The 26,245-nt window shown below is 34.2% G+C and overlaps 1 protein-coding gene across 9 annotated transcripts in view; it reads right to left on the bottom strand.

Moving 5' to 3' along the window:
- PARP8 (poly(ADP-ribose) polymerase family member 8) overlaps positions 1-26,245 on the bottom strand; it is a 189,851-nt gene that overhangs the window by 35,220 nt on the left and 128,386 nt on the right. For all 9 annotated transcript variants that reach the window (XM_005556870.4, XM_005556869.4, XM_073993427.1 and 6 more), the window contains 5 exons: positions 22,658-22,724; positions 16,898-17,023; positions 15,813-16,377; positions 14,189-14,239; positions 13,988-14,083 (listed from right to left, as the gene is read on the bottom strand). In XM_005556870.4, the coding sequence (XP_005556927.2) occupies positions 13,988-14,083; positions 14,189-14,239; positions 15,813-16,377; positions 16,898-17,023; positions 22,658-22,724 (905 nt within the window). The remainder of the gene's footprint in view (positions 1-13,987; positions 14,084-14,188; positions 14,240-15,812; positions 16,378-16,897; positions 17,024-22,657; positions 22,725-26,245) is intronic.

The raw sequence follows: 26,245 nt of genomic DNA, 5'->3' as shown, positions 1-26,245 counted from the left end.
TGTTTATTGCAGCACTATTCACAATAGCAAAGACTTGGAATCAACCCAAATGTCCATCAGTTACAGACTGGATTAAGAAAGTGTGGCACATATACACCATGGAATACTATGCAGCCTTAAAAAGGATGAGTTCTTGTCCTTTGTAGAGACATGGGTGCAGCTGGAAACCATCATTCTCAGCAAACTCTCGCAAGAACAGAAAACCAAACACCGCATGTTCTCACTCTTAGGTAGGAATTGAACAATGAGATCACTTGGACATGGGAAGGGCAACACCACACACCGGGGCCTATTATGGGGAGGGGGGAGGGATGGCATTGGGAGTTATAACTGATATAAATGACATGTTGATGGGTGCTGACTAGTTGTTGGGTGCAGCACACCAACCTGGCACATGTATACATATGCAACAAACCTGCACGTTGTGCACATGTACACTAGAACTTAAAGTATAATAAAAAAAAAAAAGAAAAAAAAAAGATAAAAAAAGAAAGTTCTAAATCACCTTTATTGACTTGTCAACTGACTCATTATTTTAAATAATACGCCTGCACTCCTCAGGATGAAGCTATGATTTGATTAATTTGTGGAAACACTTTTCCTTCCTGCATGTTCTTGGTTTAAAAATAACCCTCTTCCCATACTCAAGTGAGTAAGGCAGATTTCTAGGCATATTCTGCTACTCCAATAGTTTGAAGAAGGAAATCAGACAGAAATCAGGCACCCTAGAAAATCTGCTTTTTGGAAACAAAAACCAAAACACTTTGCCATCATACTAAAAAAATGAGAAGTAAAAGGAAGGACTATGTTCTTATAAAAATAATTTTATCTTTCCTTTTTAACACAGCAACTACAAAGGTCATGATGTCATTAATTTGTATACCATACACCATACTAAGTAAATGCTAGTAAATTTTTAAAATAACAATTCTGTATCTCTTGCTCATTTTTACTAGAAGGTTCAAGTAGTATTTAAGATGTAAGATGCAAATGACTTTATTTTGAGGTGTTTGTATATTTATTTTTGTAGAGTAGTAATCCTCCCTTTTCCTTGTTTATCCACACTTTATTTCTGAAAAGTTCAAAGTGTTAACACCAGCTGCTGCACTAAAAGAAAGTTATCAAATTATATTAAGTGACTAGATGTCTCTTTTGCTCACAGAAGGAACATCTTATTCAAGGAAGAGAAACTGAATTACTCCCTTAAAGACACACAAGTAGTTATATTGTGGGCTAGCCTTATCCTATTCCCACCCAATCCTCCACCCTGACAAATTCTACTATGACTATGTTATTTACACGGAAAATGTTAGCATCAATTCAAAACAGCACATAGTCATTAGAACTATTACCAGTTAAGTGTATTGCCATGTTTTATTGTACATAATTTAATACAAAGTATGTATGCCTAAATAAAACCAGGTGTTACATTACTTATTAATTCATTCTGAGTTTACAAAAAAACTATTAGTTCCAATTTGTAAAATACTACCTATTCTCAATATTATATTATATTGCCTGGAAGCAATTAACCGCTCTAATTTAGACTGCAAAACCATAGCAAGTCCCTCTATTATCAACACATACATATTTGCTATAGAATATTCATTAGGCACTATTTAAAAGCATGAGGAACGTATTTATATATGTCCCTGAAATAAGACATATTTTAGAAGTTTTCAACTAAAATGAATACATTTTTAACTTTATTTGAATCAAAGCAATTTAAATGTGAGCAATAAAAACATGTTTCAAAAAATGTTTTAAGCTCGGAAGAATATTTTAGAACCTAATTGTATTTTAAGAAATTTATGTTTTCCATGAATTTAAATTACCCTCTACTGGTAATAGAAATAATACAACTCTAAAGAATCTAGCTATGTATTTATGTAGAGAAAAGCATGGTGTAGGTTTTCAAATATTTTTGCCATGGTCTTTTTGTTTAAACAAAATATTTCACATAAGTCCAGTATACAAAACAGCTAAAAGTGGAGCTTGTTCCTGTTGGAGCACATGTGCACAGTTCAGTTTTCCTATCTATAAAATGGGAGTAAAAATAGTATCCAGCTCTCAAATTGATAAAAATACTAAGTGAGATAAGGTTTAAAAAATATCCTTGAGGTATGGAAAGCTGTTTAAATATTAACAATATAAGGGAACCTGGAGAAGCTAGCTCTACTTCCTTAACTCAATGTGTATACAAAGATAAGTATTTAATAAAAAATAGTTTTCTTTGAAGCATATTATGAAGTAGCATTTTTATTTGTATACCCACAGTTTAAAACTATTGCTGCAATTTTTCTTACTAAAAATGAAATAAGCAGAGTAAATATAAATTCCTATTTAAAAACTGGTATTGAAAAATGCAAGAATAATTATATGAATATCTTCTAGAATTACAAACTTAGAAGCCTTTAACTCTCTGTATTTACAGTTTTATAGTCAATGCTTTGGGTTCTGTTTGTGGTCAAGACACACATTCAGGGTGAGGGAAGGTGTGCGGTCCATGAAGAGAGAGAGAATCCCACAGCAATTAAGGCAGAACCACAGTAAGACAGCATCAGGTCTAATTAGGCCTAAACATGCAGTAGTCTCTATTTGTCTCATACAACTAAAGATGTTGTTTGAGTATTAAAACTAATTTCTATTTAGTTTGGATTTTTTTAAACAATGTTTTTGAACGAAAGGTTTTTTGGCATAATTATTATTTTAGTTAGTATTTCAGAAGTTGATATCTGAACTTCCATGTTGAAGGTTTGGGGAGGGTTTTAATAGGTTATGCTTTTTCATCCATTCTTCAAATATTAAAATCAGGTCTAAATACAAGCAGACCTATCTGTTTTACTCTTAGAAGGTAAAATGGGATATACCTAGGTCTACCCTCATGCTCAGTTTCTCATGAATTTTCATGGGAATGTCTTTGTGAAAGAAAATTGAATCAAATCTTGAGACCCCCAAACTCACTATGCCAAAGGGAAAGTTAAGCTTGGGAACTGAGTCAGGCCATACTGCTTTCCTTTTGTTCCCAAACTGATAGCTGTTATTTCACAGCTCCGTGTCATAGCCTCACCCATGAGACAGGTTTCCACGACAATACAAGGTCACACATCTCCCCAGATGGCCTCCCTCACAAGGAAATTCCTTGAAGCCCCCAAATCTTTCAGGAGACATACCCACTATAAACTAGCCCTAAAACCAAGTTCTGCTGAATCTCATCCTGACAATGTCAATTATTAGCTTATCTTCACAGGGCGAGAACAATGACCAAGAACAGAGACATCCTTGTGCCTACCCTGTGATTAATACATAACTTTTTCCTCTACTCCCTCTTTGCACATGTAAAATGTAGATTTACTGAGGCTAATCAGAGCCTCCTAAGAATGTAACCATTTGCCTCATTACCTACCCGTCCTCTTCCTCCCGCCTCAGTCATTTTTTGGTTAACACCTAAAACCGGACCAAATTATAACTGGGTGTTGTTAATTTCACTTGCAAAATAAGAACCTTAGTTACAAACATCTGTCTAATGTTGGATACACAGAAAATATAGATTCTCAGGTTTCTCAGTTGGCTTTGCTTCAGTAAGAATGGGCATTACTCTAAGTGGGTGACAGACATATGCAAACATATTTGGGAATCAGCAGACTAGAATCTCATGCCTCATCAAACCACTCAGAGCAAGTAATCCAGGGCATTTCACATGATAGGAGAAGAGAATGAGATCATAACTCTCATATCACATGTTGATGTGGGAAATGAGAAAGTCTATTAACCAAGGACACACAGAATGATTGCCAAGTATCAAAGACAGAAGCCCAGCTTTGCAAGAACTGTTATTCACACAGCCACACGGTTTTCTCCAGCAGAGTTCAGCAGTTCAGCAGAGTACACCATTGTACCAATCCACGATTGAGGTGATTAACGTAAGTATAATAGAAAAGGGCATTAGGAATTTAGAGGCTGATAAAACTGGCATTTCTGAGAATAAGTCCTTGTTTTATTGTTTTTCAAAAACAACTGAAGACACAAACTACATTTAAAAAGCATCTCTAAAACAATTTGCTGCATTAACACTCTAGTTGATTCCACAATGGAGAGAACCATGCATTTGGTTTTGGTTTGGTTTTGTGATGACAGTATAAATGACACTTTTAAATTGAAAATCGAGGACTTCCTGAACAATTCTTGTGATGTTAATGTAAGCGTTATGCAGATGCAAAATGTTATGTGTCAGGACTCAAATCTGGGAGTGACATTTATAATTTTTGTAAACAAAAGTGAAGAAGGAGCAGCAGGGAGTTTCTAAGTATGTAGTTTAGTTCCCTGTATTGCAGAGAGTGTGACATGCTAACCTAGACCTCTGAGTGGAGTGACAGATAGTGCAAAAGCAGTGACTAAAATTTTAGGACTTTTGGAGAATAAAGGTTAAAGAGGATTTATGTCATCTAAAAAACAATCAGGCCTAAAGAAACGAAAAAAAAAAAAAAAAAAACATGGGAGAGTCTAAGTTTGGAAAGCAAGATCTAACAAATGTAAATGTAATAAAATAGAATGGGCATAGAATTCTATAGAAACCTGAGTTTTATCTAACCTGTTTAATCACCAATGGGTTATAACTTACACTCTTTATGTCTCTGAGACTTACTACAGACTGTAATATGTCAGATGGGCTCAATAATGATCAGTGATTCAGTTAATTGGTTAATATCTCATAAGAAATTATATATTACTTCTTATATATTACTCTTGAATTTACAGCAAAACATTGCAATGTAAATACAAGTAAGATATAGAAAAAAATGAGTGGGACCAACTTAGGTAAAATATCTGTTTCACAGAATCAAGAGGTAGTTCTTCCTGTGTCTACCTCTCTTCCTTTCAACGTGAAAAGTTTCTTTAATTTTCATTTCCTGATCTGATTTCCTATGTCACTTATCTTACTATTTAAGAAAGTTTTCTGATATTCTTAGGTATCAGTCTGCATCACAGCAACAATAAACCATCTGATAATCATCCATATTTATTTAGAAAATGTTTTCTCTCTTGCTTATATAAAAGCATGGCCATTTGTAGAAAAATACAGCAATATTCATTGTTGCAGATATAAAGTCAAAATTTCGAGGAGACACCAAGAATACTAATAGTAACTATAATATTTCCACTACTTACTATAGAAATGAATTGCCCACAATTAAACCACAAACAGTGAACTCCCAACAACGTGTGTGGTACATTTCCAGAACATAAATGTGGTCAATTCAAGTCCATAAGTCAAGAGTAAGAACCCCTGCCTGGTGCCATTCTATCAGTATTAGAATCCTATTTCTATTACTTACTAGCACACTAACACTGAATAAATTACTATTTTCCTCACCATAAAGTGGGGATAGTAATAATATATACCCAGAGAGTTATTAAGAGGATTACACTTGAAAATCCACATAAATAACTTTAAACATTCGGATTACATAAAAAACATGCAAAAAGCATTTACTTTTGATAACATTACTATTACCTTTTGTGGTAGAAATGGCAATGCTATAGAGCAAGCAATAGATCAATATCAACAGGTGAGCACTGACAACGTGAAAACATAGCCATCTAAGTGGGGCAGGTTGAGATGACCAGAGAATTCTCCCTATTCTCATCAAAAGGACACATTTCCCTGTGTCAAATGGAAATGGCAAAATTGCAGTTATTTAATAATTAAATGATGATTTCGTTGATTTTGGTTTCAGAATAACATTATATCTCTGAGAGTAAAGTTGACTGGCAAAAAAATAGCACATGGATTGTTTCCCTTAAGCAAAAAAATAAAATATCTGACAGATGATTGTGTTATTAAATGGCTACAAGAGATGTTTTTTTAAAAGTATAAATCTTGAAATACAAAAAAAGTTCTAATAGAATTATTGCTTTCCAAGTTTTGTGTTTTATCTTTTCAAACACATATTCTAAACAGCAAGACAGGTTTCTTTTAAAAAGTGTAACAGAATCTAGCATGGTGCCTTCTACTTATCAAATATTAAGTTAAATGTTTGTGATGCAGTTTTAAAGTCAGATAGAATTAGGTTCAAAGCCAAGTTTCTACCTATATTTTCTGGGTGGTGTTGAACAAACTGCTTAACCTCTATAAATCTTAGTCTCCCTATTTGCAGCATGAAAGCAAAAGTACCTAAACCACAAGAGGTGTGTGATGATCAAATTAAAAAAAAAAAAAGCCAAATATCTACCCACAGTGCCTGGCACACAACCCTCAATAACCTCCTTTTCTCTGTTAACTATGATAGCTATTAGCTCAATCATTATTTTCATATTTATCTACATTTCATTATTTCTTAACTCAAAAGCTGGACCTTGAATACTATGCAGATATGGTACAATGTACTTGCTTGTTAAAAGCTTTGAAATAAGGAATGATATCAGCAAAAAAGGCTGAGTGAGGAACCCAAACTTGCACCTCTCTATAAAATCTTTAAAAGAAACTGGCAAAAATGGCCTGAGTCATCTCTTATGATATTCTGGAAATTAATTTAAAAACTTGCAGCAACCCAAGGATCAACAGCTGAATCTTGGTAAGAACCACAAAACTTGTGACATTTAATCTTTTTTTTTCTGTTTTGGGGAAAACAAAAAGTGCAGCTCGTTGCCAGCGCTTATTTAATTCTACATAAACAGACTCTTTGAGGCTGAAGCAAATCTGAGTTTCAATCAATGTGAAAACAAAATATAAAAACTGTTCTCAGAGCTATTTCTAAACAGAACTAACATCAGAATAGTCTGAACCATTAGAATCGTCTATTTCTGAAAAATCAGATTCATCAAATGAATCTTCAGCCAACACTATTCCAGAACAATGTTAACATTACACATACAAATGCTATGTTTTCTAGGATTTGACATTTTCAGTGATCAAGAATTACTACTATATTTTGTAAATGGAAATACCACTACTAAAACCAAAATGCTGTAAGTAGAATGATGTATTTTGTTTCCAAAGTAGATATACTAGAGCCATGCAGAAATAATAATAAAAGTGACAGATTTCATGGCAAAGTTATCTCCGGATAAACACTATTGCCACAAGTGCTGCTGGCAAGTATTGTTGGGGCAAATGGGAAAAGGGTTAAATTTACCCTAATCCAAGCTTCCATTCGCGAGCTCAGTGGTAGCCTTAAAAACAATAGCCTGTATTTCCAATAATAGAGGGAGCAGAATGGAACTGATTCACAAAGAGATATCTGATAGTTCTCTGGAAGACACGCTGAAAATACTTGTCTTTATTTCTGCCTGACTTGGAACTCAACCAGTACTAAAACACTACCTGGAGTGGGGATTAAAAACATTTCCAGTAAGTGTTTTAGTTGTGTGAGGCAACAGATAATAACTGAGGCAAACAACAGAATAACCAAAAAGCTTAGAAGAAAGGATTGGGAAAAGAGATGTCCATAAGGACTATGAAAAACTCACACATATTCCTGGAAATCCAGAAGACCATATGCTTGCCCATGTCTGTGTGCATGCTCAAGAAAGACTTTAGAAGGCCTTAAATCTCACCTCTGGCTGATCTTAACACTCTGGACAAGCAGGAATGAAGGCTAAGGCCTGCCAAAACAGTTTGGCTGATCTAAATCCCAGAGTTCCAGCATTATTATACTTCAAATGTCCAGTTTTCAATTAAAAAAAAAAGAGGCATGTAAGGAAATAAGAAAGTAAGACCTATTTACACGGTAAAAAGAAACCAATAGGAAGGATCCCAAGGAAAGCATAGATGTTAAATTTACTAGACAAAAACTTTAAATTGGCTATACTTAAAACATTCAAGAGCTAAAGAATACCATATCAAAATAAATGAAGAAAAGACAATGTCAACAGAGAGTATCAATATATAGAATTTATAAAAATAAAACAAACTCTGGAGTTGAAAAATACAATTACTGAAATAAAAAAATCATATTTGAGCAGGCAGAAAAAAGAATCAGTGAACTTGAAGATAGGTCCATTGAGATTAACTAGTCTAAGGAAAAGCAATAATAATAATATAAAAAAAAATCAAGTGTAAGACATATATGGGGCACCATCAAGCATACAAACATATAGATAATGGAAATTCCAGAAGGAAAGAGGAAAGAAAAATTACAAGAGGAATATTTGAATAAATATGGCTTAAAACATCTCAAATTCATTGGAAAAAATTAATCTACACTTCCAAGAAATCCAATTAACTCCAAATAGGATAAATTTAAAGAGGCACTTAGACACATCAAAATCCAGATGCCAAAAACCAAAGACAAAGAAGAAATCTCAAAATCAGCGAGAGAAGCAATCCATCACATAATAAGGAATCCTCAATAAGAAAACAGGTCATTTTTCCTGGGAAACCACAAATACCCAAAGGCAGCAGGACGACATACTCAAAATGCTGAAAACAGCACAAATCCTCCTCCACAAAAATTTTCAACCACAAATTCTATATCCAGCATAACTATCCATCAAACAGCAAAGGAGAAGGTAAAACACTCCCAGGTAAAAACCAACAGAGTTCATCATTTGCAGAGATTTCCCACAGGAAATAATGAAGGGAGTTCTTCAGATTAAAATGATAAGGACACTTCAGATTAAAATGAAAAGTAACCATATATACAGGTAAATACAAAGGACTGCACACAAATATATATATATATATTTTAATTTTAAACATAGATATATTTTTTAAAATTTAAACATAGATATAATACAAACATAGATATAATACATAATACAATAGCACATTGATAAATTTGACTTTGATTTTTTTTTCCTGATTTTTTCTGGTTTGGGAAACAACTGCATAAAGCAATAATCATAAATTTATGTTGATGAGCACATAATATAAAGATATAACTTACATATTTATATATAACAGCATTTATATGTACTTCCACTCTGGGAGTGGAGTTGAAACTTTGTAGGAGCAAAGTTTTTATGTATTATTAAGGCTGGTTACAGAGGCTCATGCCTATAATCTCAGTACTTTGGGCCAGGACTTCCAGACTAGCCTGCTCAACATAGCGAAACCCCATCTCTACAAAAAACTTTATAAAGATTAGCCAGGCATAGTGGCTTGTGCCTCCAGTCCTGGTTACTTGTGAGGATGAGGCAAGCAGGAAGATCACTTAAGCCCAGAAGTTGGAGGCTTCAGTGAGCTATGATCAGCACTACTGCACTCTGATCTAGAGGACAGAGCAAGATCTGTCTCTTACTAAAAAAAAAATCAAGTTGGTATTAATCCAAACTAGATTTTTAGAAATTAGGATGTTAACTGTAATCCCTAGAGCAATCACTAAGAAAAACTGAAAAGCTACAACATGGGATTAAAATGGTACACTAGAAAATACTTATTAAACACACAAAAGAAGGCAATAAGGGAGAAACAGAGCAATAAAATGATATAATACAAATACAAAATGAATAGCAAAATAGTAGAAGTCTTTCCTTATTAGTAATTATGTTTAAGTAAAAAGTTTAGCAAGGATTTAAAAACAAGATCAACAATTTGCTATCAACAAGAGATTCACGTTAGTTTTAAACACATTAATAGGATAAAAACATAAGCATGAAAAGAGGTATTCCATGCATATAATAACCAATAGAGAGTTGCAGTGGTTACACTAATCAGACAAAATAGACTTGAAGACAAAAATTGCTAATAGAGACAAAGAAGGACATGAAAAAAGAGTCAAAACATCAAGAAGATAAAACACTTACAAACATATATGCATCTAGCAATAGATTTCCCAAAACACATGAATCAAATATTGAAAGAACTGAAGGTAAAAACAATTCAACAATAATAGTCAGAGCCTTCAATATCCCCACTTTCATAATGGTAATAAAGAATAAATGAATTTGAAAGAGAAAATAGAGAAACTCAATGAAACGAAGAATCTGTTCTTTGAAATGTTAACTAAAATCCACAAGCCTGTAGCAGGACCAACAGAGATATGATACAAATGTTCAACATTAGGAATGAAACAAAGAGTATCACTAAAACTCTGCAGACATCAAAAGAACAACAAGAGAATACTAATAAATTACTCACATACATTTGACATCTGAGACAAAATGGACCAATTCCTCTAAAAGCAAAAAATATCACATTTCACCCAAAATAAAATAGATAATTTGAGGCTGGGCACAGTGGCTGACACCTGCAATCCCATCATTTTGGGAGGCTGACATGGGCAGATCACCTGAGGTCAGGAGTTTGAGACCAGACTGACCAACATGGAGAAACCCCGTCTCTAATAAAAATACAAAATTAGCTGGGCGTGGTGGTGCCTGCCTGTAATTCCAGCTACTCGGAGGTTGAGGCAGGAGAATCGCTTGAACCCGGGAGGCAGAGGCTGTGGTGAGCCGAGATCACACCAGGGCAACAAAGGCAAAACTCCGTCTCAAAAAAAAAAGATAATTTGAATAGCCCTATAACTAATAAAGAAATTGAATTCATAAATTAAAAATTTTTCACCAGGTTTGATGGCTCACACCTGTAATCCTAACACTTTGAGAGGGTAAGGCAGGAGGATTCCTTGAGCCCAAGAGTTCAAGACCAGCCTGGGCAACATGGTGAGACCCCATCTCTACAAAACATTTTAAAAATTAGCTGGGCATGGTGGCATGTACCTGTAGTCCCAGCTACTCAGGAGGCTGAGGTGGGAGCATCACTGAAGCCCAGAAGGTTGAGGTTGCAGTGAGCCATGTTTGCACCACTGCACTTCAACGTGAGTGACAAAGTAAGACCCCGTCTCAAAAAAAAAAAAAAAAAAATCTAAAACAGCAATCTCCAGGCCCAGATAGTTGTTATCGCATATTAAAAAATCAGTGTAATACATCATATTAATAAAATAAAAGAAAAACATAGTAATATCAAGAGACACAGGAAAACAAAAACAGACAAAAATGCTTTCATTATTATAAAACCACCTAACAACTAGGACTAGAAGGGGATTTTTCTCAACCTGGTAAGTGGTATCTATGAAAAATCCCCAACTAACAGTGAAAGGCTGAACATTTTCCCCCTAAATCACAAGATAAAAATTTCTTTTCTTGCCACTTCTAATCAGTCTTGTATTGAAGGTTCTAGTCAAGCACATTAGGTAAGGAAAAGTAATAAAAGGCATCCTGATTAAAAAGGAAAAAGTGAAACTCTATTTGCAAGAGACATAATTTTATATAGAGAAACAAAGAATCCAAAAATAACTTAATAGAACTAATAAATAAGTTCAGCAATGTTGCAGGAGAAAAGATTAACATGCAAAAATAACTTCTATTTCTATATAATAGCAAATAACGTTCTGAAAATGGAATAAAACAACTTAATTTACAGTAACTTCAAAAATAGTAAAATGCTTAAAAATATACTTATCCAAGATAATGTAAGACTTGAATACTGAAAACTACAAAATAGCATTGAAATAAAATTTTAAAAGCCTAAATAAATAAAACAATCTGGTGAACACAAATTGGAAAGGTTAATATTGTTAAGATGATGTCTTGGTCTATTCCGGCTGCTGTAATTGAATACCATAGGCTGAGTGGCTTATAACAACAAATATTTATTACTCATAGTTTTGAAGGCTGGGAAGATAAAGATGTCAGGAGATTCAGTGCCTGATGAGGGCCCATCTGCTGATTCATAGACCAGAGTGACAGTAAGGCCACAAATTAATCTTCTTGCTGTGTCCTTTCATGGTAGAGGAGTGAGAGAGCTCTCTGTGCTCTATTATAAAGGCATTATTCCTGTTCATGAGGGCACCACCCTCATGACCTAATCGCCTTCCAAACAACCCATCTCCTAACACCATCACATGGGAGTTAGGATTTCAATATATGAATTTTGAGGGGAACACATTCAGTCTACAGCCAATGGCAATAGTCTTCAAACTGATTTACAATTCCAGTGCAACCCTATCAAAATTCCAACTGCCTTTTTGCAGAAATGGATAAATGAACCATAGACAGAGAAATGCAAGAGACCCCAAACAGTCAACGTAATCTTATAAAACAAAAACAAAGAGGATTTGTGCCTCTTGACTTCAAACTTACTATAAAGCAACATTAATCAAGACAATGTGGTACTGGGCTAAGGACAGACATACAGATCAGTGGAAAAAGACTTGAGGGTCCAGAAATAAACCAAAACATCTATAGTCAAATAATTTTCAACAAGGGTGCCAAGATCATTCAGTAGAGAAAAAATAGTCTTTTCAAAGAACGGTCCTGAGACAACTGGGTATCTACATGCAAAAGAATGACTTTGGACCCCAACTTAACACCATATACAAAAATTAACTCAAAAAGTATTGTGACTTAAATATAAGACATAAATCATGAAATTCTTAGAGGGAAACATAAGTGCACTGTGTGATTTTGAATTAAGCAATTCATTTTTAGATGCAACATCAAAAACACAAGTAACAAAAGAAAAAATTGATAAACAAGACTTCATAAAAATTAAAAACTTGTGTGTGTCAAAGATTACTATTAAAAAATGAAATGACAAACCACAAAATAGGAGAAAATAATTGCAAATCATATATGTGGTAAGGATAAAATATTCAGAATACATAAAGAACTCTAACAACTCATAAGAATACAAATAATCCAATTTAAAAATATGTAAAGGGTTTAAATAGGCATTTCTCAAAAGATACACAAATGGCCAATAAGCACATGAAAAGAGGCTCAAAATCTTTTTAGCAGAAAATCAAAATATTTTAGCATCTTTTAGTTTGTCATTAGGGAAGTGCATAAGAAAACCACAATAAGAAACCACTTCACACATACTAGCATGGCTGTAATTTAAAAAATAATAATAAATAGAGAATAATACATGGGGAAGATATATAGAGACTGTAACTATCATACATTGCCAATGGAAATGTAAAATTATGCAGCAACTGTTAAAACAGGTTTGGTGGTTCCTCAGAAAGTTAAACAGAGTTAACATATGTTCTAGCAGTTCCATCAACTGATGAATGGATAAACAAATGTGGTATATCCATAAAATGTATATTATTCTGCCATAAAAAGAAATAAAAGTACTGACACATGCTATATAGATGAGCCGTGAAAACATTATAAGTGAAAGAAGTCAGAAACAAAAGGCCACATATTATACAATTCCATTCATATCAAATATCCAGAATGGCCAAATCCATAGAAACAGAAAACAGGTTCATAATTGCCAGGGGATGATAGGAGGCGGAAATTGGGAGTGACTGCTAACAGGATATTTCTTTTGGGGGTAATGGAAATTCCATTTTCTGGAATTAAATAGTGGTAATGGTTATATAATATTGTGAATATATGAAAAAACACTGAATTGTGTACTTTAAGTAGTGATTTATGTGTTAAATTTTTGCAATAAAAATTGCAAAAAAAATCATTTTAAAATTGAATAGTTTTCCCCAAAATGCATGTATACACCGATTCTTATTTTCATACTCCCATGATAATGTCCCAAATGTGTCAGGATGTTAGCATTTTTGGAAATCTTTATTCTGATCCTCTCTCTACTACTGTGTACCTCTTTTAACATGTATAGGACCAAGACTCTCCTCTCTTATATTCAGCATCTTAAATTGTGGAGTTTTGAAGGGACACTGCCTAAGCATCCTTGTCATATAACCTTGTAAACACTGGTTCTTCAAAATTCCACAATTTATGATGCTTAATGCTGATATAGGTATAGATGGATAAATAGCTGTTAGATAAACATATGTAAAAAATATAGTAAGAAACATTTTCCTAATATCAAACTAACTGCTCTTTCACAGGCTACTTTAGAAGTAATACTAATTCATTTTGTCAAAATTATATGTAAATAATTTGCTCAATAAAGAGTATTTGCTTTAAATTGCATTTATTTACTTATTTTTATATTTCGAACCTTTTCTGTATTTCTGTATTCTAAACCAACACTAACATTCTATCAGCAAGAACTTACCCTAAGCATAGGGCCATTTTGAAACACATGTGGCTCATCACATACCACACAGTATTCATTTAATACAGGGATCCGCTGTTCAGCAAACTCAATTGTCTGAATAAAACAGTAAGGAAAAATAATTAAGACAAGTTCATAAATGATTTTAAAACCCAGTAGGAATTAAAATATTTCTACAGTGGATAGAGTTTTGGCTCATACCTGCACGAGGAAGCCGCGGTCTCGTACTGGAATGCATTTTGCACCATTTGGCTATAAAAAGCAAAGTAAGAAAACAATAATAATTTCTTTAATTTAAAAATGTATAAATTACAGTCTTTTACTCTTTGCAATAGTGAATACAAAAGTGATCTAAGAGCACATGAAAAATGAATTGAGTCACTGATGATGACATCAAAATTAAAAACCTTTTTGTTCACTCTATAATAAATACCCTTTTCTACCATTACTAATGCAATTTTTGCCTACAGTAAATGAATAGCATTCTTAGTTGCTGATCTTCTAGCAAAAATGACTGGCATCTTTATATGATCACAAAAACTCATTTCTTCTGTTACTAATCAGCAAATGCTCATACTCTTCATTAGGGAACATCAGTCTTATTTTACAATTAGATACAATTATTCCTCCAAAGAAATATTAGACAGCTACTGAAAGTGTCAAAACAGAAAACTATGTATTATGCTTAGCCATATTGGAAGTCATTAAGGCATTTTCTTTTACAGAATGTCTGAAATGATCTTTCTTGGATGAAGCTGACTTGGGAAACATTCCACTGTGTAACTGTTCTACATTATTTGCTCTATGTCCTTAAAACTTATCTTTGAGTAGGAATGGGCTTCTAGGATGCTCATGTGAAACTGACAACATATTCAACTTTTCATAAAATAAATATACAGTATAGTTTACAATTTAATTTTGGAAATAAACCTATATAAGAATAACCTTACTTTCCTAAAAGCCTTTATTTTTTTCAATTTCATCTCTTGCTGAGTGTGTATACACATTAATGGTTAGAGTTAAACACACACCCCCAACATACACACACATATATATTTAGCAAAAGGAAACAAAATTTTTCATCAACTGTTTTGAATATGTTAATAATATACATAAGACAGGTCTATGAATTTATCATTAGCATGAAATTGGCTATCATGCCAATTATGCTAGTGATAAATTTTGTGTAAGCGTTATTCTTGATAAATACCATCAAAAGGACTTAAATTATTAAAGTAATCTCCTGGTCCCATGTCCCCCCAAAACAGCTCCAGCATAAAGTGACTTCAGTATAAAAGGGACACTAAAAACAACTTTAAGTGAAGCTCTGGGATAAAGCGATAAATGCTGCCCCTCTCCACAGGTAACAACATGCATGGGCAAAGTTCTCTTATATGTAATTGAAAGGGAATTACTCTTAATTTAACCACAAGAAAAATGTGGTCCTCCACCACTCATGTGAGAAGACCAGAGATTAGATACACATACTTAATGAAACATTAAAATTATATGCTTGTTTAATAAGTAAGGGCTTTGTGAATCCAATGCATTTCCTTCTGTTTTCAGTAGCATTTGTTACTATGACAAGAATTTGAACTGGACTTCAAATGGGTAGCTACATTTATTTTTTTTCAGAACGAAAGGTGACATTTCAGTGCCAGTTGCAAATGTATGGTATGCAAAACAATATCCAAAAAGATATTTAAAAATGGTAAATTAAAACAAAGTTTTGCTTCTTTTTCCACCAGATCTTATAAGAAAAAAAAAAAAATTCGACTGCACCTTAGCTAACATTTAAGAACTCAAGATGAAAATATTTACGCACAGCAGGCTGAGAAGATGAAGATGAAGACGGTGTTAGGATACCAATAAGCCCTGAGGTAAGAGAGAGCCTCCTGCCCTCTGCGTTGGGTTCCTTGAAAAGCTCAGTTTTAGATGACTTGGGGGCACTGGAGTAGGACTTGCTGAGCAACTTGTGATTTTTCAGTCCATACAATTCTTCCATTCTGAGATTACTAGAGTAAGACCTGCTTAACAGTTTGTGGGGCTTCAAGTTTGTGTTGTGCTCACATCGCGGATCTCCAGAACAAGATCGAGTCAATAGTTTATGCGACTTTAGAGTGAGGCATTCCTCTGACTTAACAGCTGCAGGGCAGGGACGGTTCAAAAGTTTGTGCGATTTAATTGTTGTCATAGCCTGCTCAGCCCTGGGATCGCTGGACAGGGAGCGGCCAAAGGTCCTGTGTGACTTTGTGGAGCACACATCATCAGTCTTGACTGTGCTGGAACAAGTCCTCCGCAGCAGCTTATGCGTTTTAGAGATTCCGTCCTGCTCAGATTTCAGTTTTGATTTGCTTTTACCACAACCAGGCGGAGGATAACTTGGCGACCTTCAAAATTGAACAACAATTAATACAGGGCAAATCACAGGTATGGCAGACCATGAAGAAAGCTTGTCATTCTCAAACTCGACTGTGCTACAAATATTCTACCACCTCATTTTAATATAGCCTACCCAGTCAAAACTGAAATCAAAGGTATGTGCAGAATGATCACAGGACTTGAATCCCATTTTTTCTGAAAAGCAAAAAAAAAGGTTCTAAGATTTTGTTTCCCTCCTATCTATCCCAAAGCCCTATAATGAAACTAATTTTGGTAGGAAAAACTCTAGGTGATTAAAAAGCAAAGAATGTAATTTTAGCAAACGTAACCAATGTTAAATAAATATTAATAAAAACTCTAAACAGAGAAATGAATATGTTTTTGATGGAATGCATCTAACTCAGTCTTTTCTTAGAGGTTATAAAGAAAATAAACAGATGCCAATACTATAGAAAGAATGCTGTAAGTATGAACTGCATCACACACACAGCATTTAGTAAGACAATGACGAAGTTGCCTGTTACCAACCTGCGCAAAGTAGAAAATAAATGCAGGGGAGACTTCACTTTCTTCTCTGACAACTTTTTATTGTGCAGGCAATTGGATTTTTCTTTGCTCTGTTTCCACTGCTGTGTAACAAATGTCTGCATGATTCTGTCAATCCAAAGGTAATTCTGTTATCACCACTCCAGGGCAATTTCAATTAATGTTACTGTATTTATTATGTAGAAAATGCATTTATCAAATAAAAGCAAGCACACGGAAATCAGTGAGATACTAATTTAGAATCATACAAGATTTTTCATCCATAGGAAAGCATCATATAACAAATTCCCAGAACTTAACTGTGACTAGTTATATCACAGTAAATGATAATGATCGCTATTTATTTAAATAATTAAATTATAATATTGCTAGGATATAATTCAAACGACAGAACAATAAAGATATAAAGAGAATTATAAAGATGGCCTTCAGGATCAACAACTTGAGCTGAAGTGGCAAAAAAATCTAAATTTTTGGTGCTAGAAATTCAATTTTTAAGAAAATATTTGTTACTAATTATAATGCTATGTATTAAGATAGAAGTAAAGCCATTTTCTTTTTACTTGACTTGCTTCAATATCTTCTTCATGAAAAGGAAAGTAAAGCTATAAAGTTATACATAAAAAGAAAACATGCAGAACTTGCTCTATGTAGAAATATGTGGTCAGCAAATTATATCTTCAACACAGCCCATTTACCTTTGAATATACTATACTAAATTTTCAAAACTGGGTATCCTTAAATTTGTTTAGTTAATATCAGAAGGCAAGATGTTGGTAACTCCTAATCTCGATATTTTCTATGTCAAAATCACTCCATCAGTGCTTTATAGTAAAGAATTCCAGAACGTCAACTGTGGACTTGGACACACTGTTCTTATCTGGGAAAGGTCCCAGGCTTGGATGGCTTCTGTATATCTCCATTTTCCACACGGCAGTGGCCCTCAACACTAATACTTAAGTAGACATGAAATTTTACAATTAAACATCAAGCATGCAATAAATTAAACTTTTTTTCTTCAAAAATAACTTCAGGATTGCCTGTTTTTTATGCTCTTTTCAGTTATTTCTAACACATTGCTTTGGGATCAGGAAAATGATCCCAATATTTGTTTACGACTTACAATATGTCACGGAGTAAAACAGAAATGTTACAGGCACATTTTTCCCTCTAATTTTCACAGTACCTCCAGCAAGTAGCTGTTATTCCACACATTTCACAAATAAGAGAATGAAATCTGCCCAAGTTAGCACAGATGCAAGTGACAGAGCAGTAGTACGTATATTATCAAATGGGTTTTGATACGTATAACACGTGTTATTCAAATGGGACAGACGTGACTCTTAGCACAACGCCAGTTACTAAGTTCTCAGGATCCTTCAGGTCTTAACAAACTAACTCAGATGGCCAGAAAGTATATCAGTTAGGTTTTTTTCTGCTAGTTTTGGTAAGTTCAGAAGAATAAACAGTTACATATTGAATTATTTTGGGGTCCTTTTAGCAGTGGAAGTGGTGAGAAAAAGGGAATAACACTGCAATAAGTGATGCCATGATTCCAAATTCACAGTAAATTCGCTCAGTCAGCACAAGAAACATTTTATTCATGTTTGATTTTTTTTTACCCAAAATTTCAGCAGGATTTAAATGTAATAATAAGATCATCATTTCTCCCTGTGCCTAATTTGAAATTTCCACTGACACAACCCTTTGTATTAAGCAGAGTTAGATTTTCTTCCCATAGAAAATTGTTACTCCTATGCACCATTCTCTAAGAAAGATGGCAAGTGCTTGCCTAATCTTGATAAGCTAAGTGGAACAAAAAACCAAACAGGTCAAAATGGCTAAAAAGTTTCCCACTTTTATATTACATTAGGATTCAAAGTGTGATTCAACATCTAAAATCAATAATTCTTAAACTTGAATACCCAGGTACCTAGTTGTTCTTGGATGCAAAAGAAATTAAGTGTTTTCTAAAAGACGTTCAATGTTGTGTTTAATTTCAGGGGTAATCTGGAGTATACATATGAGCACATTTGGTATAACAACCACCTCCTTATAATAGAGAACCATGAAGGGACTTCAGTATTTACATTTGAGTTTGTGTTTACTATTGTGCTGGCAGCACCAAAAGGAACTACTACCATTGCCAGTGATTGGCTGATTGTAGGGGAAAAAAGTGAAAATTTTCAAAGTAAAGTATACATTTGCATCAAGTCAAGAGCAGATGATGTCATGGCCAACTATGTGAAAAAAGGTTCCAGGGCAGTGGAAAAAGCACGTACATAGGGATGACATCATACTGTTTTACATGTTAATTTAAAAAAAAACTATGCACTAGAGCAGCCAGTATTATATTCGAATTGTGATGGTGAAATAGCTTTAGCAAAATAATATCATAAACCAAATTAATAGTATTACTTTGAATTTCAAGTATTTTATTTTGATTTGCACTTAAGTTGTAAATTGAATTTCGTTTTACAAATGTAGGGAACTCTACATATGAAAAATTTATACCTAATTTTACGTTGCAAATATATTTAAGGGAAAACTGAAGATCTGTAATATTTTCCCCCCTTAAACACAACTAAGGTTTGATCAGTGCAGACTCAACATAAAGTCATACAAAAATCGAAGATTATTTCCATTGTCTGTGATATGCTGAGCCTTTGAATGATAGGATACCCTATATAAGACCAATCACTATATCTGTGATATCTGTGTCAGGTCAGCCATGAGAAAATACATGAATATTTTTTCTTTTAGGCTATTTTGACTTCACATTCTCTCAATATTCATTCAATGCCAAACATAAATTCCACATCTTATCTCAAGCAAAGGAATATCCAGGATTATATGAGAAGCAGATTCGTTTACGGGTCATAAGTACTGGTTTAGAGTCAAATTCTGGCTCTATCACTTTCTTGCTGTGTGACCATGAACAAGCTGCTCAACCTCTCTGGGCTTCAGTTTCATTATCTAGGAAATATGAGAGTAACAAGACCTATTTCATAGAGTTGTTGTAAAGATTAAATGTCTTATTATATGTTAAACACTTAGAATAGTGCATGACACATAATAAGTACTGCATGAGCATTTGCTGTTGCTATTGTTGATAAGATTATTCTGCTGTCTGAAGCCACTAGAAAAAAATTTTCCTGTGAAAAAGTTATTCAGTAAATAAGAGTGTCTTTTATTTACTGAAAACCAACTGATAACAAGGAGCCTAGATTCTAAATCTGCCTTCCTAACTTGCTGATGTTTCTAAGAAAATAATCTCTTTATATTGAGTTTCTTTTTATAAAGTATTGTGAGGATGAAATTAGATTGTTAAAATTATGGGATTTTAGGCTGGCAGTGACCTTAAGGATCATAGCCAAATCTAATTATTTATAATTAGGGAAACAAACATATCAGACCAAAATTTCTCAAGGATCATAAAAAAAAAAATCTAATCTATATTAACAAACTTTCCACATAGCTAATATTTATCCCTAAAAGCAAGTAACTCTTTAAAAACATTAATCACTTGGATAGGGATATTAATTAAATAGGTTATATATGTTACTAGGTACTTAAACAGTGAAAAAGGCACATAGCTTTCTTTAATTTCTCAGAGTTGGGATTATATATACAATTTTTTTTGCTGAGCCTATATAATGTACCCAGAAGCCATTAAGGGTAGAAGGCTATTTATTCCTAGACTTGTGTGCTTTTGTAATTCTTATCTTACTTTGATCAGCTCCATGCTACTTAAAAAAAAAAAGTTTGTAAGTGGCTTATAAAAGTACACAAAGTAGAAGAGTATAAAAACAAGGGAGCAAATTGAGTGAGGAAAAAAATAATAGAATAAAAAAATGTGTCAAGGTGAAATGGTGCTCAACTTGGATAACGCCATCCATGCTCATCATGGAGGCAGGCTCCATGCTCATCTCCAAGACATGCAGGATATGGGCACAATGCAGGAAACAAAATCCAATCAAAAAAACACAACCAAGTGCTCTGGGAAAGCATACCTAATCCTAGAATGGAAAACTGAGAAAATTTATCCTGTGAGTCCTTATAAGAGAACACTACGTTACATAATATGCTGAACACATATTGTAAATTGAATTTAATTTTAAAGATGCAGAATTCTAAACATTAAGGGTTTATTATCTAATTTTCTATTTGTATATCTTTGAACTCAACATTGGGAATTTGTAAGAATGTTTTTTCCTTTCAAATGTGGTAGGCACACAACTCACATTTGAGTAGCGCTGCCTCAATTTAAGTCATAAAAATTTCAGAAAATTCTAGAGCTCTGTAATACATACAAAATCCTAGATATCATATATGTGGCCTCCTACATCAGGCAAAATGATCTCAGTAAGTCCCCTATTTCATATATCAAATATAGTTTCAATAGATTTTTCTTAGAATATTGCTCAGTACAAGCCCACATATGATTTCAAATTTAAATCCATTAAAATAAAAGTGATCATATAGACTGCATCACTATGAAAGGCCTAAACCAGGCTTTAAGTATACAGTTATCTAATGGTCTTTCTTGACAAATTTACATTTAAGCTAAATTTGCAGATTTGGAAGAATAAATAATCCTCTAGGAATTCTCCATAAACACAAATTCTTAAAGCTGATATTAAGTAGAGAATTTATTGTTTATATTCTGACCATGGCAAACTGAGGTACGTGCCTAAATTTTAAAATTCAGTTCAAATTGGGTGGCTTTATGTCTTCTTATGAAATCAAGGCCCACCTAGACACTATGTCTAAAGAGAAAGCTGTATTCCCTCTGTGTGGAAGGTTGGCGAAGGAGACCATGTGGATGGCATCATTATTTTCTTCAGGGAAAACCACAACAAGCCCTCTGGATGCATACCAAAACACAGGCCAATGGGTCCCAAAGGTCTGTGTCTCAGATCACATCAGTGATCATCTGATTTTAGAAAAATTTGAGAGTCAATTCTTGCGTCTGTAATTTATCAGTGTTCTCTATTTACTTCTAAGATGCAATTTTCTTTTTTTTTTTTTTTTTCTGGTGCCATTGTATCCTGGCTCTATCAGCGTTTTCTTTTTCTGTTTTTTAAAAATACATTTTTATATAAAATAGACTTAAAGATCAGAAAACAAAATCAAGATCCAAACAGGAAATAAAGTATTTATTTAAAAAACGAACGTTTCAAAGCGGTAGGAATGGGAAGTAGGCATAGTGCAGGAGTCCAGGGCCAGTGGCTGCCCACCTCTGGGCCCCAAGGAATGAGCAGTGAGAGCCCTCAATAGAGCCCAGTAAGAAAGAAAGTCATGTACACGCTGCAGCCTGGAGCAGAGCAGCAGGCTTCAGTGGAAGGACTGGTCAGCTCAGGATGACCTCCTAGGGAGGAAACCAGGGCAGTAAGTACTTCCATCTTACTCTCCTTCCTCCCTCCACTGGTCATGTTAGGGACTCAGAGCCTATGTCTACACAGGTCAGCCTCCCCAGGTAGAGTGCAGGGTGCCGGAGGAAAGAGAGTGGATCTGGGATGGCAATAGAAGGACCCTGGCCCAGGTGAAAAGTGAGGCCTGCTAATAAATTATCAATGCAGCTTTTAGCATCAGGATGATTTCCTCTCTTGAGGGACTTGCTTCAAAAAGTTCTTACTGAATAGAAGGTTTTTGTTTGTTTATTTGTTTGTTTTCATGAACAAAATGAGAACTCGGTTCTCTTTAGCAGAAATTTATTTTTTTGCACTTTAGCAAACTTACTTTTTCAGCTGATGTCCCAATCCAAATCGCTCTTTTGTGGAAATCTGAAAGACATCAACAGTGGGCACTAGAAAGGAAAAAGGATCACAGTCACGTATTGACTTGAAACTGAAACTCAACCATCAGCCAGGAAAAGGCTGAAACTGCATTATATATGTGCATATACATAGACACACTTAAAAGCAGTGCACATACAGTCCTAAACAATGCTATTTATGCTATATCCACACAGGAGATCATTAATGGTCATTATATATTAATGTATAATATATGTAAATGTAAGAAAGAATGATCTCCAAAGTAAGCAACAGCTGAACTGGCCACATGTAGGACAGTTAGTGCATTACTTTTTAAGTGGAAGAAAGACAACATGTTTGCATCTACACACATCATTTTTAGAATAAAACAATGGGAGACAAGAAGGCACAGGAGATTTCCTTTTCACGTAATTCATACTTTTACCAGGTGTATATATATATTTAAATTCATTAAAATATATATATTTACATATGTTTAATAATATATGTTTAAATATGTTAAAATATATGTTTATATATGTTTAAATATATATATTTTTTAATCGGTAACTAAATATATAAAAATACATATATACATATATTTCTTTAAATCAGTAACTATGTTAATTAATAACTTCTCTCAAAAAAGTCACTTATTTTTCATTATTCACTGGTTTAAAGAGTATTTCTTGCACTCATCAGTCATTTCAGATGAAAGAGTAAAAACACACACGAATATCCCCGCGTCCATGAAGTCGGAAATCCACTGGGAGGAGGAAGATGAAAAACAGAAAAAAAGATACAATGCTAGATGGCAATAAAGGCTCTGGAGAAAATAAAGATGGGGAAAAACATATGGGCTGCAGGCTATGTGGGCTCAGGTTTAAATGTTAGATAAGAACAAGCAGGAAGAAAATGTCCCAGCCAGACCCAAGAACAAGGGCAAAGACCCTGAAGAGAAAATATGCTGAAATATTCCAGGAACAGCTGGAGAACAATGTGGCGAGAGAACTGCACAAGGTCTCATGTCAGGAGATGAGAGCAGGGAAGGAGCATGGTGGAGCTGTGCAGGATCAATTGGTCAAAGAGCAAAGGGAAAAATAGGAAAATCAGTCAGGAACTTATTGCAACAAGTGAGGCAAGATATATAGAACTTGGGTCTGTGGAGGTGATGAACATTTCGGATTCATACTTCTAGGAGAGTGGACAGATTTTGCTGGTGGACTGGATTTGAGGTGTGAAAAAAAGAAGAGGAGTTAAGGATGAATCCAAAGATTATGGCCTGAGCAACCAGAGGGATGAAATTTACCAATTCCTACAATGTGAAAGACTGTAGGAGAAACAGGTTTGGAAAGGCAGATAAGACTAGTTATTTGACCAAATACTTTAAATTTGAGATGCTTATTTGATACTAAAATGGAAATGTTAAGGCAATTGGAGAAGCCCAACATTTAGGCATTAAGGTGAGAGGCATGTACTAAAGATATAAATTTGGAACAGTCAGAGTGTGTGTGTGTGTGTGTGTGTGTGTGTGTGTGTATGTGTGTGTGTGTATATATATTTATTTAAAGGCATGAGGCTGGATGAGAAACCACTCAGTGAGTGTAGGTAGAGGAAAGAGAAAGTCTGAGGATTAGGCCCCGAGCCCAGTTCAGCAAAGAAGGCTGGGGAGGAATGGCCAAGAGGATGGAAGATTCCAGAGTGCTGCTACCTGGACACAAATTCAAATAAGTTTTTCAGGCCAGGCACGGTGGCTCATGCCTGTAACCCCAATACTTTGGGAGGCTCGGGCAGGTGGATTGTTTGAGCCTAGGAGTTCAAGACCAGTCTTGGAAACCTAGGGAGACTCCATCTCTATTTAAAAAAAAAAAAAAAAATAGGCATGGTGGCATATGCCTGTAGTCCCAGCTACTTAGGAGGCTGAGGTGGGAGGATCACCTGAGCCTGGGAGGTTGAGGCTGCAGTAGCTGTGATAATGCCACTGTACTACAGCCTGGGTAACAGAGCAAGACTCTATCCGGAAAAAAAAAAAAAAGAAAAAAAAAAAGATTTTCAAAGAGGAGGTAAACAACTGTTATGAAATACTGCTAAATCAATTAAGATGATAACTCAAAATAGGTTATGAGTCATTTGGCAAGAATGAAGTTACTGATGAAATTGACAAAAGCAGTGTTTGAGAAATGATGGGACTAAAATCTGACTTGAGTGGATTCAAAGAGAGAAAAGAAAAAGGAAAATGAAGTAAGCTAATAGAGACAACTGTAATCAAGGAAATTAACAGTCAAAAGAAGCAGAGTATTAGGGTCCCAACTGAAGAGGCATTTGAGATCAAGAGGTTGTTGTTGTTTTTGTTTCAAGACAAGAGAAATATATGCTGATGTGAGTCTTCTAGGAGAAAAAGAGAAATAAATAGTACAGGAAGGAGGAGGAGAACTGAATTGCTGGGATGGTGTCCCAATTAGGTGAAAGGGAACAGAAACTAGTGTGCAGATGAAAAGATGACATATGGGAGCTTAGATAGTGCCATTCATAGCAACAGTTGGGGCAGCAGATAATTAGAGCAAAGACTGTGTTGCTCATAGGACCTTCTCAGATCACACATGCTCTGTATTGTAAGCCAAATGGTATCCCCTGTTGGCCACTACTTTGGGACACAAATGCTCCATCAATCAAGGAAATTGGGTGTTTGTACCACCAAAAAATTAGTTCGTTTCCTGAGAACTCCTTAATCTTTGTACAGAGAGTAAGGTATAGAGTAAACATCACTCCAATCCCACTTAACCCAAACCCAAGGCTTTCAAAATTCAAAAGTGCATAAAAACATTCTAACATCTTGAAAACCTCAGTGGAATTAAATGAGAAAGCACTGTATTTTCTCTAAGAAGACTGAAGAAGCTACAATCTCTTCAGAGGCAGACAGAAAAAGTGGGAAGATGAGGGCAGAGAAACAAAAGACATCTACCTACAAAAATGTAGAAAAATCCAAAATGCACTAGAACTAATGCCTTTACTGAAGAAAACTGGGTATGATATATACGTAGAAAGAAAGAAGGGTTATATAATACTAGATATAAATGTTTATCCAGAACATACAAATTATTCTTATAAATTGATAATACAAAGACCAAAACTTAATCATACTATGCATGACTAGAAAACAAGTGTTAACATTTATCAAAATAATTTTTCTAGAAAAATATAAATTTCAAATATTGACTCAATTAATAGCATAAAATCTAAATGAACTATAATTTTGGAATATACTAAAAGAGTTCATAAAATTCTAAAATTTCCAAAATTCATAATTTGGAATTCATAAAATATTCCAAAATTCAAGTTCTAAAACACATATTACTAATAAAATAAATGTAATTAATTATATTCAGCATATTAATGAAATATGTTAATAAACAGAGAAACAGAGGTTGGAGTGTATAGGACCTCTGTACTAGCTGCAATTTTTCTGTAAATTTAAAAACATTTTAAGTTCATTTTTAACAACATTTAAAAAAATTAATACTTTCTTGATAATCAATAATAAGTTAGAAAATAAAATGAACTATAAAAGTCT

This window comes from Macaca fascicularis, chromosome 6 (genome assembly GCF_037993035.2).
Source record: "Macaca fascicularis isolate 582-1 chromosome 6, T2T-MFA8v1.1".
NCBI classification, from domain to species: Eukaryota; Metazoa; Chordata; class Mammalia; order Primates; family Cercopithecidae; genus Macaca; species Macaca fascicularis.
The sequence above is the reverse complement of the archived record's forward strand: the minus strand, read 5'-3'. Positions and strand labels throughout refer to the sequence as shown.